The sequence below is a fragment of the Pediculus humanus genome, genomic scaffold (assembly GCF_000006295.1).
Source record: "Pediculus humanus corporis 1103172108258 genomic scaffold, whole genome shotgun sequence".
In the NCBI taxonomy this organism is placed as follows: Eukaryota; Metazoa; Arthropoda; class Insecta; order Psocodea; family Pediculidae; genus Pediculus; species Pediculus humanus.
This window is the reverse complement of record NW_002987827.1, coordinates 95,524-113,445: the sequence shown is the minus strand read 5'-3', so window position 1 is coordinate 113,445 and position 17,922 is coordinate 95,524. Positions and strand designations below refer to the sequence as shown.

The 17,922-nt window shown below is 25.2% G+C and overlaps 1 protein-coding gene across 1 annotated transcript; it reads left to right on the top strand.

The window, feature by feature from the left end:
• Nucleotides 1–596: 596 nt before the first annotated feature.
• Phum_PHUM487830 (uncharacterized protein) lies at nt 597–1,695 on the top strand (the record flags this gene model as incomplete). Its single annotated transcript, XM_002430447.1, has 2 exons — nt 597–615; nt 815–1,695. 2 exons carry the CDS (start codon nt 597–599, stop codon nt 1,693–1,695), a joined length of 900 nt encoding a protein of 299 aa, XP_002430492.1.
• Nucleotides 1,696–17,922: the final 16,227 nt, after the last annotated feature.

Sequence of the window (17,922 nt, the reverse complement as noted above, 5' to 3'; positions counted from 1 at the left end):
AAATTAAACAAATTTTTTTTAATGATTGATAAGAAAATGAAACAGTTGTTTAATATTTGTTTCGATAACGCTTTATTTTCTCCCTCGTTTTTTTTTTTTTTTTAAGCTGGCATTACTTTTTTATTCTTTCATTACCCACTTTCCCTTACCATGAATTAATATTAAAACTTTTTTTTTTTTTAGGCTTAAATAAATCTCTAAAAAACTTTTTTTTTTTTTTTTTGTAATATTTATTTATACATATATATAACGATTTCAAAGTAATTTATATTATTATTATTATTATTATTATTATTATTTTTTAATTAAATTAAAACCAGCATAATGATATTTTCTTTTTTTTTTAAAGACAAAATAATAATAATAATGTAAAAAGATTATTATGGATAAAAACTCGTAAAAGTTAAATAAAACAGTTGGCCAGCCTGTGTAGTTTAATAAAAAAAAAATTTTTTTTAAAGAAACTTATTATTACATTATAAGGGTATATAAAATGTTTCATGTTTTTTTTTGTTTTGATTGGATTAATTAACATAAAACTTTATGTTGTTGTTGTTGTGTTCGAATTGTTTTTATCATGTTTTTCACATAATGAAATGTTTAGTAGTGATGGTTGTAATTACATAAAACATATAAAATTTCAAAACTTTTTTTTTTTTTTTAAATGAAATCGATGGAAAAATTTTAAAATCTTGTAGGAAATAATAATAATAATAATAGTGAAAATTGTTTTTTAAACAAACAATGAAAAATTTTATAAAATTAATTATGTTATGAACATGAAGGAATGTGTTTTAGTGTTGTTATTATTTAGTGATAAACGTGAGTGATAAAAAACAAAAATCGAATATCCGGCTGACTGCTGTTAGAGAAGAATGCGATGATATCCAACCGTATCCGGAACCTCACACGGGGAGGGAAATCAATTTACAAAAAGTTATGAGGAGTAGCAGTTCAGAGCTGCTAATAGATCAGCAGCAAGAATTAAGAAGAAGAAAATTATTGGAATTGGTTGCACCGAAAAAAAAGAAAGCACCCAAAAGAACTTGTCGTCAACGTATTTGGTTTTACACAACGTCAATAGTCGCACTCACAGCAGTTTCAGCCGGAAGTTCACTTTTGTTTCTCGTACCACTTTACGTCGATCCCGCCATATCGACTCTGGTAGCGGATTTCGTAGAAACGCCGGTAACGTGTACGACGACACGTAGAGAAGATCATAGCGGAATATTTAATTGCACGTGGTCATCGTGTCGCGAAGGTTGCACTAGTGATATGTATAAATGCACTCACATATACGTCTCTTATTCTAATTACACGACTTTGATGACGTCAAATAATAATCGTTTTGACGATGTATCTCCCTCTCAAACGATGAACGGTAGCGACGAAGCTGTTTTACTTGTCAATATAAAAGGATGCGGTTATCCGCCGGAAGTGAATTGCGGTCAATTTACTGCCACGTATGGAATAGAAGGAACCGAATTTCCTTGTCATTATTCAAGAGAAAATTCAACTGTCGTTTTGACTCATTACGACAGAGATGAACAAGTAGAAATTATCATCAACTATTTTGCCGTGCCATTTATAGTCACCATCGTTTCTTCTGTCGTTTTGTGCATAATGCATTATGATTGTCAATGCTCTGGACGACAGTCCAGACGACGTCGTCCCAGATTCGAAAACGCAAGGTAAGATTTAATTATTATTATTATTAAATAATTATTTTCTTTTTTATTACCGTATGACGTCATTTTTTTTTGTTATTGAAAATTCGGGGGAAAAAAAAAACGGGATGACAAGTTTTGTTTACGTCATTATTTTGTCAACCGTATAATATTGTTTTTTGAAAAAAAAAAAAAAAAAAAAAAAAAAAAACAAATCGTTTTCATCCGAATCTTCTCTTCTTTTCTTTCTCTCTCTATCCCCCCTTTCTCCTCTCTCTCTCTCTCTCTCTCTCTCTCTCTCTCTCTCTCTCTCTCTCTGTCTCTTTTTATTCCTTATATTTATTATCTCATAAAATATTTTTTATCGAATTAAACTTTTTTTTAATAAAAAAAAAAAAATCGTTCGTAATTAATAGTTTCCCCCTTCCCTCTCCACTCTCCCTCCAAAACTTATTTCATCCTCGAGTTCATTTCATTATTATTATTTTTTAAATCATTAATAATAATAATAATTTTATGTAATTTCGAATATATAGGAAAATATTGTTGGTTAACGGAAGTAAAAAAATAAATTACGCACACATTTTTTTTTTTCGTTTAATAAAAATTAATAATTAATTAAACGCGCGTGCGAAAAATACATAAATAAATAAATAAATTTATTAATTAATAAACACGTGATAAGGTATTATCATTATCGAGTGTTGTTTTTTTTTTTTAAAACACGAAACGATTCAAACCGAGATGAGAAAAAATATTTTTTTTTTTTTTTGTATTTCATTAATTGTGTTAACGTTTTAGAAAAAAAAACGGTTAAAATTATATTTTTAAAATTAAATCGAATGAATTTTCACCAAAAAAAAAAACAAAACCTTTTGGAAAAGGTTAAAAAGGTTAAAACAAAATGAAAATTTTTTTTTTACAATATTGATTAATAATCTGCGAAAATTTTTTTTTTTTTTTGGGGGGTTTTTTTCCCGGTAGAAATTTTAAAAATAGAAAAAATATATTTATTTTTTTTCAGATCGATCCAAAAGCTGCCCCCTTCTCCCTTCCTCCTCCCCTCTAAAAAAATTTTAAAAAAAACCGTTAAAAAAAAAAATTCGATTCCATTTTCTCCTCCGATTTCTCTTATAAAAAAAATCTTAATAAATAAATAAATAATTTTCTTGACGATTACTTCGTAATAATAGCAGACGATTTATCATTATTATCATCATCATCATCATCATCGTTTCATTTTCTTCTCCACGTTTAAATTAAAAAAAAAAATTAATTACGTATTCAATCAAAGGTAATAACGACGATGTTATTCATCCTCGTAAATTTCACTTTATGACGTCACGCTTACTATTTGTTTTGTTTTTCCTTCATCATATATAAATTATTAATTCACGTTTTTGGTATTTTAATTATCATTATCATCATCATCATCGTTGAAAACTTTTCATCGGTTATTTTCTAATTAATTAATTATTATAATAAAAATCAATTTTATCGATTGATTTCGTTTTTACTCCAAATTACCCTCCGCCATTTTTTGCGTAATTCTAAAAAGAAAGCAAACAAAAACTTTATAAAAAGAAACTTTTAATTAACGTTCACGTTTTACTCCACATATTATTATTATTATTACTTTAACTTTTTTTTTTTTTTTTGTTTGGAGTCGCATAAAACATTGAGTTTGGAAAAACCGGAAACGGAAAAAAACGATGCGAAACGATTCAATGACGGTTAGCAGCGTTAGGGAAAGAAAAAAAAAAAAAAAACTTTTTCCGGGTTTTTAATGACGAAGTCTATCTTAATAATAATAATAATTTTGACGATGATGATAATAATAATAATAGTAAAAAAAGGGGAGAGAAAGAAAGAAAATATCAAAAGTTGAAATTCAATAATGAAAAACTTTATTTAGAAAAATATTTTTGTTTATAATTTTTTTTTCATAACGTCTGTTTTTGAAATTTTTCTATGAGTATTTCGAATATTTGAATTATTTTCAAAGGAAGGAAAAAAAAGGAAAAAAGAAAAAAGTTTTTTTTAAAAAGATTCGGAAAAGTTTTAAATAAAATATTTTTCCATGTTTTTTCCTTATTTTTGATTTGTTAACGTGAAAAATTATTATGGGCGTAAATAAATTTTTTATAGCATTGTAGTTAAAAAAATTATATAAATGTGAAGTTATGATAAAAATGAATTCATAAATTTTCCTTTATTATCACTTATTTAATGATTTGTTATGAAAATTTTTACCGAAACGTTTGATTAATAATTGATTTACAAAAAAAAAAAAAAAAAATTTCTTGTTTATGTTTTTCGGTGATAAGAAATTTGAAATATTTTTTATCACCGCCACCACTTTAAACATTCGATTTGTCAAAAAATAAGGAAAAAAAAGGAAAAATGTAGGAAAACAAAGGAAAATTTAAAGGAAAATTCAAAATCCTTATGAAATATAAAAAAAAAAAATTATTTACCTCACGTTTTTTTTTTTAATTTTTTTTTCAAAAATTCAAATAATAATAATAATAATTAATAATAATAATAATAATAATAATAATAATAATAATAATAATAATAATAATAATAATAATAATAATAATAATAATAATTTCGGTAATCAAAGTTTAACAAAAAAAAACGAAACGAAATTTTTTTTTTTTTTCATTTTTTTTTTCCTTTCATAAAACTAACGTAAAGCCGTATAGAGCCGCCATTTTGTTTTTGTTTTTTTTTTTTTAAATATTTTAATCCGAGAAGAAAAAAAAAAGAAAAAAATATATAGAAAGTAAATTTTGTCTTATAAAAACCAAAAATTATTTAAATTTAGATTATAAGAAAATAAACGAGGAGGAGAAGGGGGAGGAGAGAAAAAGGGAGATGGGAGGGGTGAGAGGGGCGTAGAGAAACAACAGAAAAAACTTGAAAAAAAAGGTCAAATGCTGGCATTCATTTTTCCTTTTTTTTTTTTTTTTTCATTTTTTGATAAAGAAAAACTAAAGAAAATTTTTTTTTTTTGGGTTTATAACAAGAACAAAAAAAAAAGAAAATACTGGATAAGAAACAGAATATTATTATTATCATTAAAATTTTCAATTCCAATCAATTTTTTATTTGCCCTTTTTCTACAACCGTCACCACCACCACCACCATCTTTTTTTCATCCCCTTTTTTTTTTTTTAAAAATCTTTTTTTTATCCTCACTGTCAATTATTCATTTAAACTTTTCTCCATTATTGAAAAAAAAAAAAATTTTTTTTTTGTTTTCATTCTCCATTTTTATTTTTTTCTTTGTCATTTAAATTGCAATTATTTTAAATACGTATATATAAAAAAAAATTTTTTCCTTTTACTTCCTTTTTTTTTCCTTTTTTTTTTTTTTTTTACTTAGTTAATGAGGGTTTTTTTTTTATATAAATTTTTATTCGAACGTCGGTTACAATTTTTATTTTTTTTTAATAAAATATCATTTTTTATCAGGAAAAAAGCAAAAAAAAAATGTCATCTTTCCAAAAATTTTCTTTTTTTTTCTAGAAAAAAAAAAATATATATATTCGATAAAGTAAACGTAAATCAAAAAAAAAAAAAAAATTACTTTCGTTTCAATCAATTTTGTTAAAATTTTCCGCCATTTTTTTCTAACATATTTATAATAAAAATTTGTATTTTACGATATTTTTTCGTGTCACTAGTCAAAAATATTAAACATTAATTAAAATATGACCTTCATTTACGAAAAATTTTTTTTTTTTTTTTTTTATAATTAATCGCAGTTGTCGATCTTGTTAAACATGGCTGATAATTTAAAAAAAAAAAATTCCGCCATTTTGACATTGAATTTAACCTTTTAAAGATTTTTTCTTTTTTTACATAAATTTTAAAAGCCTTTAAAAAACGAGGAAATTTATTTTTTATTTTTTTTTTTTAAAATCCGCATGCAAAATTCATGTCGGGGTTACAACGCGGAAAAGAGCGGAAAAGATTTTCTTTTTTTTTTTTTTTTAAATTTTCAAGATTTAACGGTTTTCCGACGCGAGAACAACACGAAATTTTGATTTTTTTACAAAAAAAAAAAAAAAAAAAATTCGTAAACGTTCGAATAACGATTTTAACGCTTTTTTAAAGATTAAAAATAATTTTTTTAAATGGGAAAAGTAAAAAGATATTGAGAGCCTTTGTTTAGCTTATAGGAAAAAGGGTTCTTTTTACAAAAAGTAATTTAAATCTTATTTAAATGGTTGGAAAATTTCAAACGAAAAAAAAAATTTTAACGTCGTGTAATTAGATAGGTAAAGAAAAAATGGAGAAATAACGAATGAGTCGATGATGATAATAATAATGAAATGGAAAAGTCGTGAAATTTAAGTTTTTTTTCCGTTTTTATTTTTACATTTAAAATTTATAAAATAATTTATTTGTAAAAATGACGCGTTAAAATTTTTCCTTTCTCACGCGTAAAAACAGACACGACTGGAATTTTGCTGGAAACCATAATACCTGGATAATGTAATTAAAACATTAGAAAACTTTTTTTATTTTTTCACAAAATTTAAATTTTAATTATTTAAACAAAAAAAAAAAAATTTACAACGACGACAACAACAACGGTAGTAAAAATTTTTAAAAAAGCTGGAAAACTGGAAAAAAAAGGAAATAAAATCGTAGATGATATTTCTTCCATCCTTTTTTCCTTTTTTCCATCTGTTTCCTTTCGTGCTGGACAAAAATCGACACGAGTACAAAATCAAACAAACAAACAAACATTTTAATTTAAAAAAAAAAAAAAAAATTTATAACTTTATTTAAACAATTTTTTTTTTATTCTCGAACCTTTTCTCTCTCTCTTTCTCTCTCCTTTTTTTATTCGATTTAAAGGAAATTTTCCTTTTTTTTTTTATTTTTATAAATATTTATTTATACTTCGATATAAATGAAATAATACACACAACGCGTGTAAAAAAAAAGAAAAACGCGCAAAATTCAAATGAATTTTTTATTTAATTTTAAACGTTATAAAAAATTTAATTTTAATTTTTTTTTTTTCTTGACATTTTATATCCGCCATGTTTTTTTTTTTGTTTTTTATTTTCTTTTCATTTATTAATTTTTTTTTCTTATTGTTCTACCATTTTCTTTTTTACTCTTTTTTTTTTTTGTTTTATTTTGTTTTAATAAACAAACAAACAATGGTAGTGGTAGTGGTGGTGGTGGTAGTAGTGACATTACCAACCTAACTTTTTCATTTCAATGTTGTTGACACTGCGTGGATTTTTTAATTAATTAAACAAGAATCGATAAAATAAAAAAAAATAGGAAAACTTTTTTTCTCGTGTGTAAATTTTAATCAGGTTTTTTTCTGTGCGATAAAGTTTTTGTCCAAAAGAAAAATTTTTTATTACTTTTCTTACGAACGAGAGCCATTTTTTTTTTCTTTTTCCCTCCCCGAGTTTCCTAGCAACTAATATCTTTTCTTACACCTGAAAAAATTCATTCAAAATATAAGTAAATAAATATATATGTAAAGATGATAATAATAATAATAATAATAATATTATTATTATTATTATTATTATTATTATTATTATTTTCAAGTTAATTTTTTCTTTTTTTTGATACTTATCTAATTCTATTAAAATCCCGTCTTCCTTCTCGTACTTCATTATTATTATTATTTGTTGTTTTTTTTAATGCTTTCTCACGTCTTTTTTCAATGCATTAAACACCATTTTATTATTATTATTATTATTATTCGTGATCTAAGTGACGTCACATCCGTATTCAGCTTTCATTTTCGGCCGTTAAAATGTACGAGAGTCGATTTTAAAAACGAATAATGATAAGGAAATGATTTTTAAAATGTTTTTTGGCGCGTAAATGATGTATTAATTATTGTTAATAATAATAATGATGATGATGATAAAAGTTATAAAAACTCGATAGGCAAAAAAAAAAATTTATTTATTTATTTAAATTTCAAAAAAAAAAAAGGAAAAATTTGTCCAAAATGGGGGCCTTATAGTATCAAACCGACGTTTAAAGAAAAAAATTTTTTTTTTATTAAGATCACGTGATCAAATTAAATTTTCAACGATGTCATTACGAGCTTTTTCATTCGATTATTTATTAATTAATATAATTATATTGAAAAAAAAAAAGAAAAAAAAAGAAAAAGACTCAACGATCCGACCAATCAAAAATTCCGAATTTTTATTCGATGCGTGCGTTCCCGTTCTTTCCTCCCAAAAAAAAAAAAAAAAATTAAAAATAATTTATTACCTCATTATTATTAGTATTATTATTATTTAATTTCGACGTTTTTTTTTTTTTTAATTAATGGCAACGTTATAAATTATAAATAAAAAATTTTTTTTCATCACTCTTCGTAAGTTAAATATATAAAAAATTGATTAAATTGTTTTTATTTATTAAAAAACCATTTAACTTATGTAAATCACGTAATATAAAAAAAAAAAAAATTTTATAAATTTTTACGTGTAAGATAATAAAAAAAAAGAAAAAAAAATGGCGGAACGAAGGTATATAAAAAAGAGAGAGAGAAAAGAGGAAAAAAGGGTAATTTTAAAATTGATGAAAAATTAACTGGGAAAAAAACCTGTTGCTGTTGTTATAACTTCTGTTGTTCTCCGATTTTATAAGTGATCCCCTCGTTTTTCTTTTTTCCCGGTGAAAAATTACTTTTTCATTTTGACTATTCATTTTATCGTCATCCCTTTTCCCTCTTACCCTTCCCACCCCTCCCCTCTTCCTTCCCTTTGTCTCAAGATATTCGATAAATTTTTTTTATTGTTTTATAAAAAGTTTTCTGTTTTTTTCTCCCCTCCCCCCAAAAAAAAAAACGAAACAAATCAATAAGTTTATACCGATCGATACGAATTTATAAAATGTAGTTACGGTCCTGATATAAATGAATTTCGTTTTTTTATACGAGTAATTTAAAAAGTAATAAAAAAAAAATGGAAGAAATTTATGATCGATGATGAGAAACAGGTGGTAATAAAGTCATTTTAAATTTATTATTATTATTATTTTTTTTTATTTAAAATTCTAGAAATTTCGTTTCGTAGAAATTCATCCCCCACCTTACCCCCACCCCCACGCACACACTCGCAAAAATGTAAATTATTAAAATTTAAAGTAAAAAAAACGCGCGAAATTTTAATTTTTAAAATAAATTCAAAAATTTTTCCTTATCGCATTATTATTATTATCATTATCATCATCATTATTAAGATTTGAAAATTAATTGTCAAATATTTATATTAATATATTAAAATACGCGTTGTTGTAAAAAAAATTTTTTTGCAACAAATTTATTAATAATTTTTAATTTGTTTAAATAATTTCCGCTGCCGACAAAAAAAAAAAAAAACAAAAAAATTTAAAGTTTATTTTTTCCAAATTAAATTTTCTTTCTTTCTTCCTTCTTTCTTCTGCTTTTATGTATATATTTAATAAATAAAAAACTTTAATAAAATAATTAAAATAAAATATAAAAAAAAAAAAAGAAAAATAGCAGACGAAAGTTTTTTTTTTTTTTCATTATAATTTAAATTTTTACTACCTTTACACAAAACTTTTCCTACTTTTCTTTTCCTTAAAAATTTTTTTTCTTTTTTTTTTTTTTTTTTAATTTAAAAGCAGAAGATATATATATATATAATTTCTTATCGATTGTAAATTTTCAAGGTCACAGAAAATTCCCCATTTTTTTTCCCGTCGATTCCCTTTTTTTTTTTTCCTTTCGAAAAACATAATTAAAAGACGAAAAAAAAACGATAAATTTAAAAATTGAACGGCAGCCATGTTGTAACACTACATCACGTGATTTAAATAACATGATCACGTGGTTTAAAATAATTAATATTTTTGAATTTTTGATTTTTTTTTTTTTTGTTTAAATATTAATATTCATTAAGTTGAAATATTCGTAAGAAAAAGGTAAAAATTACTCGAAACGAAAGTTGATAATGATGATGATGATGATGATGAAGATAATAATGATGATGATGATGACGATAATAATGATGATATTAAAAAAAATAAAAATGGCGCGTCCTTTTAATTATTATTTAATATTCAAGAGTGAAGGGAAAAAAAAAAGATTTTTTCTTTTTCGTTTACTTTTTTTTTTTCTTCTTCTTCTCATGCTCAAACTATTTTTATATTATTATTATTATCATTATTATTATTATTATTATAACTCCGTAATTTTTTTAAATTTATAAAAAAATAAAAAAAGGTTGAAAGTTTCGCGTTCAATTTTTTTATGATTCAATAAATTTTTTTTTTTTATTTTTTTTTTCATATCTCAAATATACACGTATCCGTTTTCCTTTTTTTTTTCTTTCCTTTTTTTTCTTTCCTTTGTGGTTTTTAGATAAGCTTTAAAAAAAAAAAATTTATGTTTAACTTTATTATATTTATATATATTTTTTTTTATTATTTAAATATGAATGTGTGCGTAAGTATGTAAAATACATTTAAATTAATTTCAAACCTTTTTTTATTCTTTTTTTTATTCTCTTCTGCTTCCACGATTTCACGGTTCTTATTTATTCTCATACATATTCGATATTATGTATAAATATTTTTTTTTTATAATAACAATAATAATTTTATTATTATTATTATCGAATTTAATATTAGTTTCGTACGCTTAAATAAATATTATAATTATTATTATAATATGTGAATAAAAAAAAATCTTTAAAATCTTTTCTCTTTTTTTAATTTATACTATTATTATTATTATTATTATTATTATTATTATTATTATTATTATTATTATTATCAAAACTTTTAATCGGGATGAGTTTTGTAGACTTTCTAGAAATTATTTCAGGTTTTTTCCAGATTTGCTTCGAATATCGATGGAAGGAAAAATTTAATTCGTATTATCCAGTGTGATCGTGGGAGGGTTTTGCTTTGGCTTTGCGATAACCGTTATCATTTCCGTTATCACTCCTAAAAATACTTACCTTAATACCTTTTTACTTTAAAATACTTAATACCTTTTTTTAACGCTTCCCCTCCCTTCCGCCGCCTCACTTCCCGACTTCGAAACTTTAATTACTTTTTTAAAAAAAATTTATTTTCATTTTTCACAAATTTTTTTTTTGTTTTTCTCATCGATTCCAAATTATTATTATTATTATTATTATTATTATTATTATTATTATCCACCATTAAACACGACAAGGCTACTTGTCGGGGTTTTTTAAGTATTTATCCGAGGTTTCTACCCGATTCCTTAGGGACAAATACTCGAATTTCGGTGGTGCCACTTATTATAAGATAGCACCACATCAATTCTTGAAGGTCTTCCTGAGTCCGTCTTTTTCGATGGGAACGATTTGTCTCCTGAACTGGGCTCCGGTGACTAACATCTTTGGAGTGGCCAGGGTCAGAAGCAGTGAAATTCACGTTCTCGTCGAGCTGCCTCAGGTCGACAGTAGAACAAGATTTTGTTTTTGGTTCTTACTTTGTCTTGTTCTCATTTTTTTTTTTCTCTTTTTAAGCCAACAGCACGTGGCGTTCTCAGACGGTCACCCATCCAAGTTTGCACCACGCCCGATGCTGCTTAACTTCGGTGATCGTACGGGAACCGGTGTGACCAGCACGCTATGGCCGTTGGCTTATTATTATTATTATTATAACTATTATTATCGATAACTATTTAAAAAATAAGAAAAATTATTATTATTACTATTATGTATGTAAGTTTATATTTATCAAGTTAATAAATATTTCATTAAAATATGGCGTTGATAAGAAATAATTATGAAATCATATCTCGATGATAAGGGGAAAAAGTCGTTGGGTAAACGTTAAAAGAAATATTTTTCCTATTCTTATCTTATTACACACGTAATTAACTTTTCTTCCGTTAATAAATGCAAAAAATAATTAAATAAATTTCATTAACAAAACGAATGCTTTTAAATAACAATTTAAATTTTTTTTTTTTTTTTTGTTTAAACTTTTTACATCGTGACGGTTTTTTTTTATTTAATTAACAATTATTCTCTGCGAGACTTAATTAAAAGAATTTTTTTTCCGCCCCCTTCACCCCCAGTTTTTACAACAATAAAAAAATTAAAAGATTCACGTTTCAATAAAATTACTCTCCTTATGTTTCACACATGAAATTCTATATGAAAAAAATGGCGAATGTCGTAATTATTTTCGTTATGAAAAATTTTTTTATTCGATTTAAATTTTCCGTTAAAAAAAGGGTGGGGGGTGGAAGATGTGTGAGAGAAACTTAAATTACTTTCATGTATTTTTATATCAAGATAAAAAAAAAAAACAAATCCGTTGTTGGGTGTTTGTAAAAAAACGAAGGTCAAACCGGATATCGATTAACTTCCGGTTAAATTAAATTTTTGACTATTTTAAAAAACTAAAAATAATTACGGGGGTTTTCCTCCCACCCCGCCCCGGCCCGAATAATTTGTCTTAATAAATTATTATTATTATTATCATTATTTACGTGTAAATTTTAAAACGGAAAAAAAAGAAGAAAGAAAATGCAAAGACGAAACAATCCGACCAATGAGAAAAAATTTTTCGTAATTCTTTTTAAATTAAAAAGTTATAAATCACGTGGTCGTAATGATAAGGTATCAAAAATGATTATTTATAAATACGTACGTGTTAAAAAATTCGATTTTGAAAGGATTGAAAAAAAAAAAGTGAAAAAGGAAAAATGTTTAGTGAAGGTCAAAGAAAATTTTTAAAATGACCGACGAGGAGTAAAAAAAATCAAATTCGAAATATAACATTTAAAAATCATTTCCGGTTATTGCGTAATAATTTTTTTTTGAAAAAACATTTCCGTTAAAACGAACGAACGAATGAAATATTTAAATAGAAACTATAGAAATTTTTTTTTGTTACTCTATGACTCAGAAATTCCGCCGCCATGATTTTTTATTATAATTTAATTCTCAAATTTGATGAACCTGATGAACGTAAAAGTGAAATTCTCACGACAGATGATTGCAACAATATTAATCTTTTTCCATAAAAACAAATAATAATAATAATAATAATAATAATAATAATAATAATAATAATAATAATAATAATAATAATAATAATAATAATAATAAAAGGAAATAAAAAATGATTGGCTAAAAAATAAAATTATAAATTCTTTTTCGGAAAATTTTTTTTTCTATTTTTTTAAATTGCATTCTTTAAAAAAAAAAATTTTTTTTATTTATTTATACTATGGAATTTTTCTTTTTTCTTTACTGGAATTTTCTTTTCGGTGATGACATTCCATTTTATTTTATTTTATTTTATTTTATTTTTTTTTTTGGAAATAAAAAAAAATAACAAATGCAACGCACGCACTCGTTGATTTATATCGTCTGTTAAGTCCATCCGTTGCGTGAAACTTTTCCATTTTTTTCCATTTTTTTTTTTTCTTTTTTTTTCCATTTTTTTTTTAGTGCGACTGACTTTTCCGAAAAAAAAAAAATTTATATATAAATGATGTATCGTTTCTTCCGGCTAATTGTCTTTTTTTTTTGGTTAATTTTAATTTTAAATTTTTTCTGTTAAAAAAACAACAAAAAAATTCATCATTTTTCTTTTATCGCGTTTCTCTTCTTCCCCTCCATCCCAACCCCCCGCCACCCGAGTTTCCGTTCGAATTTTTTTTCCCTATTTAAACCCTCTTTCTCTCGCCCCACCTCTTCCTTCCTTCTCTCTTAAACCTCAAAGACCATTATTATTATTTTCGCGGTTTCCAAAAAAAAAAAAATTTATCTTTAACGCTCTCTCTTTCCTTTTTCGTCAAAGGAAATAACTAAAATGAAACTATTATTATTATTATATTTTTAAAATTTCCAATCGTTCTTTTATCTTCGAATGATGATAAGTTATTTATTTATTTTTTTTTTTCTGCAAGTAATTTTATCAAATGAATATTATCAATTTTGTAATCATGATGTTTTAGCAGACGACGTTTATAATGGTAACTGATTTACGCGCCATTTTCAAAAAAAAAAAAAAATTCAACCCTTAAAACGTTTGTTTGCATGACGGAATTTCAAATTTCGGGATCAAAATGTAAAAAAAAAAAAAAAAAATTTTTTTTTTCATTGCGTGATTTTGTGTTTTCGTTCAAGGTCGTGGTTAATATAAAATTTGTATAATGTTTCTTCTTCCCCTCCCTCCCTCCCCCCGAATCGACACACGAATGTTATCATTATTATTATCATTTAAATACGAATGTTTTTTTTTCGAAGATGTGAAAAATATTTTTTTTTTACTTAACATTATTTATTAATGGGAGATTTAATTACGCACGTAATTATTGTTTCTTTTGCATAGGAAATATTATATACCACATTCGAATTAAATTTTACTAAAAATATCGAATCTAACGAATTTTTATTTTCTGTTATTATTATTATTATCATCATTATTATTACCGTTGCCCTTTTTTTGTATTCGGCTCTATTAAACTCAGGTGTCGACGGGAATAAAAATCAAATTTCGGGTAAATTGCAGTTATTAAAATTTTTTTTTCCCTTCTGCCGCCATTCGATTTTTTTTTTTTTTATTTAATTATTTACTTATTTATTTTTCTTTCCTTCCAAAGAAAAAATGCAATAATAATAATAATAATAATAATAATAATAATAACCATAGAATAAAATGGTCTCAGTGAGACTTACAAGAATTGTTGTGATGTCATAGGTTATAACAAGACGAAACCTATCCATCAAACATACAGCATCATTACTGATATTCAGGCATTTATTCCTTAGGGATCAGGTATAAATGTTAAAAAACCTCTGACAAACATTAAGACGAATTGTCGTGATAATAATAATAAATCACATTCTTTTCTTTTCAATCATTTTTCGAGTGACGTAAAGTAAAATTTTCTGTTAATAACGTCCCTAAAATTTCATTTTTTATTTCATTTTATTTCATCCTTTTGTATTATTAGAAATTATTATTATTATCATCATTAACTATTTAAAAAAGGTTCACCCCCCCCCCACACAAACACACACACAGAAACAAATATTTTAAAAAAAACGTTTTTTCCCATTATAACACTTTAATTATTATCAAACGTATCATTATCATCATCGTAGATTTTAATAAAAGGAACGTAAAGTTTTTTCAAAATGAGTTTTTGTTGTTTGTTGTTGTCGTTGTTGTTAAAGTTCTTTTTAAAAAACAATTTTGTTAAAATAAACAAATAATGATAATAATAATAAATAAATAAAGTTTTAAATAAACAGATATTTGTATTTTAAAATCCACAAATGAAAAGATTGAATAAGTAATTAAACAAGTCGAAAAAGAAGGGGGGGGGAAAGGAAAAAAAACATTTTAAAATAAATTCGCCATTTTGTTTAGGTATACGTGGGAGAGGGAAGGGGAAGGGAGAGAGATTAACGTGTGCATTCATTGAAATTTTTTTTTATAAATTTAAATCTCGTAAATCATTTTGAAAAAATAAAAATAAAAAAATTTTAACACGCGTTTTTTTTTTATTAACAAAAGTAAAAGTTGATTTAAAATCATTGTCGTGGCATTAAATATTTTTTCGTGGAAATAAAACTAAATAAATTTATTTTATTTTCTCTTAGTGTAAATGAATCGGAAGCCTTTTTTTTTTTTAAAAAAAGGAAAATGGTACGCGTAACCTTTGCTTTTTAGAAAATTTTTCACGACCGAAACCTTTCTATTATTTTTATCAAAGTCATTCGTCGTCCTTTTTTTTTCTCTTTTCATTTCATTATTTTAAAGCCAAAAAAGTGTGGAAAAAAAATAAAATAAAATAAAAATAAAAGTACGCGTATCGTGCGGTGTAAAATATAAAAAAAATTTGCAATTTTCTTGTAGAAGAAAAAATATTAAAAAAAAAAAAAAAAAAGAAAAGATGGCGAAGTATTAATAAAATTATAGCTGGGAGTGGTGGTGGTGGTGTAGTCCTGTAATCCAACAATTCGGAGGCTAGGTATAGAGGATGTTTTACTTTAATTACTTTTACTGAAATTAGATTTTCTACGTTGATTAAACAACCGCTAGGGGTAAATCATCAACTTGAATGCCTTGAGGGGGCCCGAGGTGACCAGGTTAAGTCATAAAAAAGGGGGAAAATTGGCTGGAAAGGCACCGAAAATCGTGAGTTCAAAACCTGGGAGTGGGAATTTCAGCTCGTTCAAACAAGAACAGACCGGTACCTTAATAAAGGAATAAGTGACCTAGAACCTTTTCGAGGCATTGGGGATGCGCCGACTCTTGCTCGAGGGGGTGAAACTGGGAAAATGCGGTGCTCTGGCGTGAAACAAAGACAGATGAACGATCAACAAGATTCGCGACCCCGAACATCACTCTTCTTCTCTCTCCGGAAATTGTAGATTCTGCGAAAGAGGCAGGAATGATGGTGGGACCTTGGAACTGTCTCTCGAAGGGTAAATAAGGGAAGGATCGGGATCTTTCTCAGGGGGGTTTTCCACCATCGCGAGCGTGGACCTGATGATTCTGGATTAGAAAGAGGTTGAGGCTGGGTGATGGGTGGGAAATACAACTCCCTCGAGTGCCCCTCCCTCCGGGAAAAAACAACACGGTGAAACACGTCCAGGAATTTTAGTTGGGTAGTGGCTTCGGTTAAGTTCCACCCTCTTCCTACAACAGGGTGGGAAGGTTAGCGCGAAATTCATTTCTCTTGGGTTAACCTAAAAAAAAAAAAAACTATTAATGAAAAAATTTAAAAGATTTTCATTTTCTAAAACGACAAATTTTTCACTCACGCGAATGAAAAAAAAAAGAAAACTACTTAAAAAAAAAGGAAAACAAAAAAATTTTTTAAAAAATTTTTCTTATGAATTGATGAGATGGAAAATCTTTTTTTTTTGAAACAAAAAAAGATCTTACGAGAGAATAATAAAAAAAAATGAAAAGTATTAAAAAATTTATTTTCCGTCTCTCTCTCTCTCTCTCTCTCTCTCTGTCTTTGAAAAAGGACGTTAAAACTCCGTTAAAAAAAAACGGATTGACATTTTCGAAAAAAAACAAGAAAAGAATTATTGAAAAATGTTAAGGAAATAATAATAAGTAGAATAAAAGTATGAAAAGAAACAATAAAAAATAAAGAAAAAAAAGGAAAAGAAAAGAAATGATTTCAAAGAAAAAGAATGATAAAAGAAAGGTTAAACACAAGAATTGAAAATCTGGAAAAACGTTATCGAATTTCAAACTTGAATTTTCATTGTGTTAATCATCAAAAGAATATTCTCGAATTTTTTTTTTTTTTCGCTTCAACCTTGATTCTCGTACCTTCCCCTCTCTCTCTCTCTCTTAAAATTTAATTAATTATAATTTTATAACAAAGTTTATACAAAAAAAAAAAAAAATGAATTTTTCAGGGGTCCATCACTCCCCCGACGATTGTTAATTATAATATATTTATATTGAGCAAACTTACATTTTACTACATATAAAAAAAAAAGAAATTTCTTTCTTTTTTCTCAGGTTTTCTCAAGTTTTCTTCTTACGTTAGTTTTATTAAAAAAAAAAAAATTACCCGTAACGAATTTTAAAATTTATTACTCCGAGTAATAATTTTTACTAAAACGTATAAAAAATAATACAACGATTCCAAAATTTTCTTTTTTCCCCTCCCCTCCTCCGCCCTTTTTTTTATTTAAATCGTTTTATTACCCAGTAATAATAATAATAATAATAATGGAGAACCAAAAATCGAGTTATAATTTCTACATGTATATAGAAAAAAAAAGAAAATTATTCGGGTGGTTTCCGGTTGTTTTTTGTTTTTGTTTTTAATTTCATTTACAACACGAACGCGGTTAGAAAATTACTTCGAATCATGTAACGAACAATTATTATTATTATTTTTTTTGTTTTTTTTCGAATTTTCTTTTCTATATATAATTTTTTTCGAAAATTATTATTAACTCGTTATCGTTTTTATAATTCCAACTCTCCCCCCATTCCTCCCCTTTCCTCTCTTACCCACCTTTTTTTTTTTTTAGAAAAATAACGTAAAACAAAATGGCGGATGGTTAATTAATGAATATATATTTTTTTAAATTTAAATATAATTATTAAAGATTATTATTATGCGTGTAAAAAAAAAAATTAATTTTTTGTTTATGGGAAAAAAAAATTTTTTTCTTTAGGGTTTAAATAGAAAAAAAAAACATGGAGAGACGCGCCATATTTGTTTAAATACGTT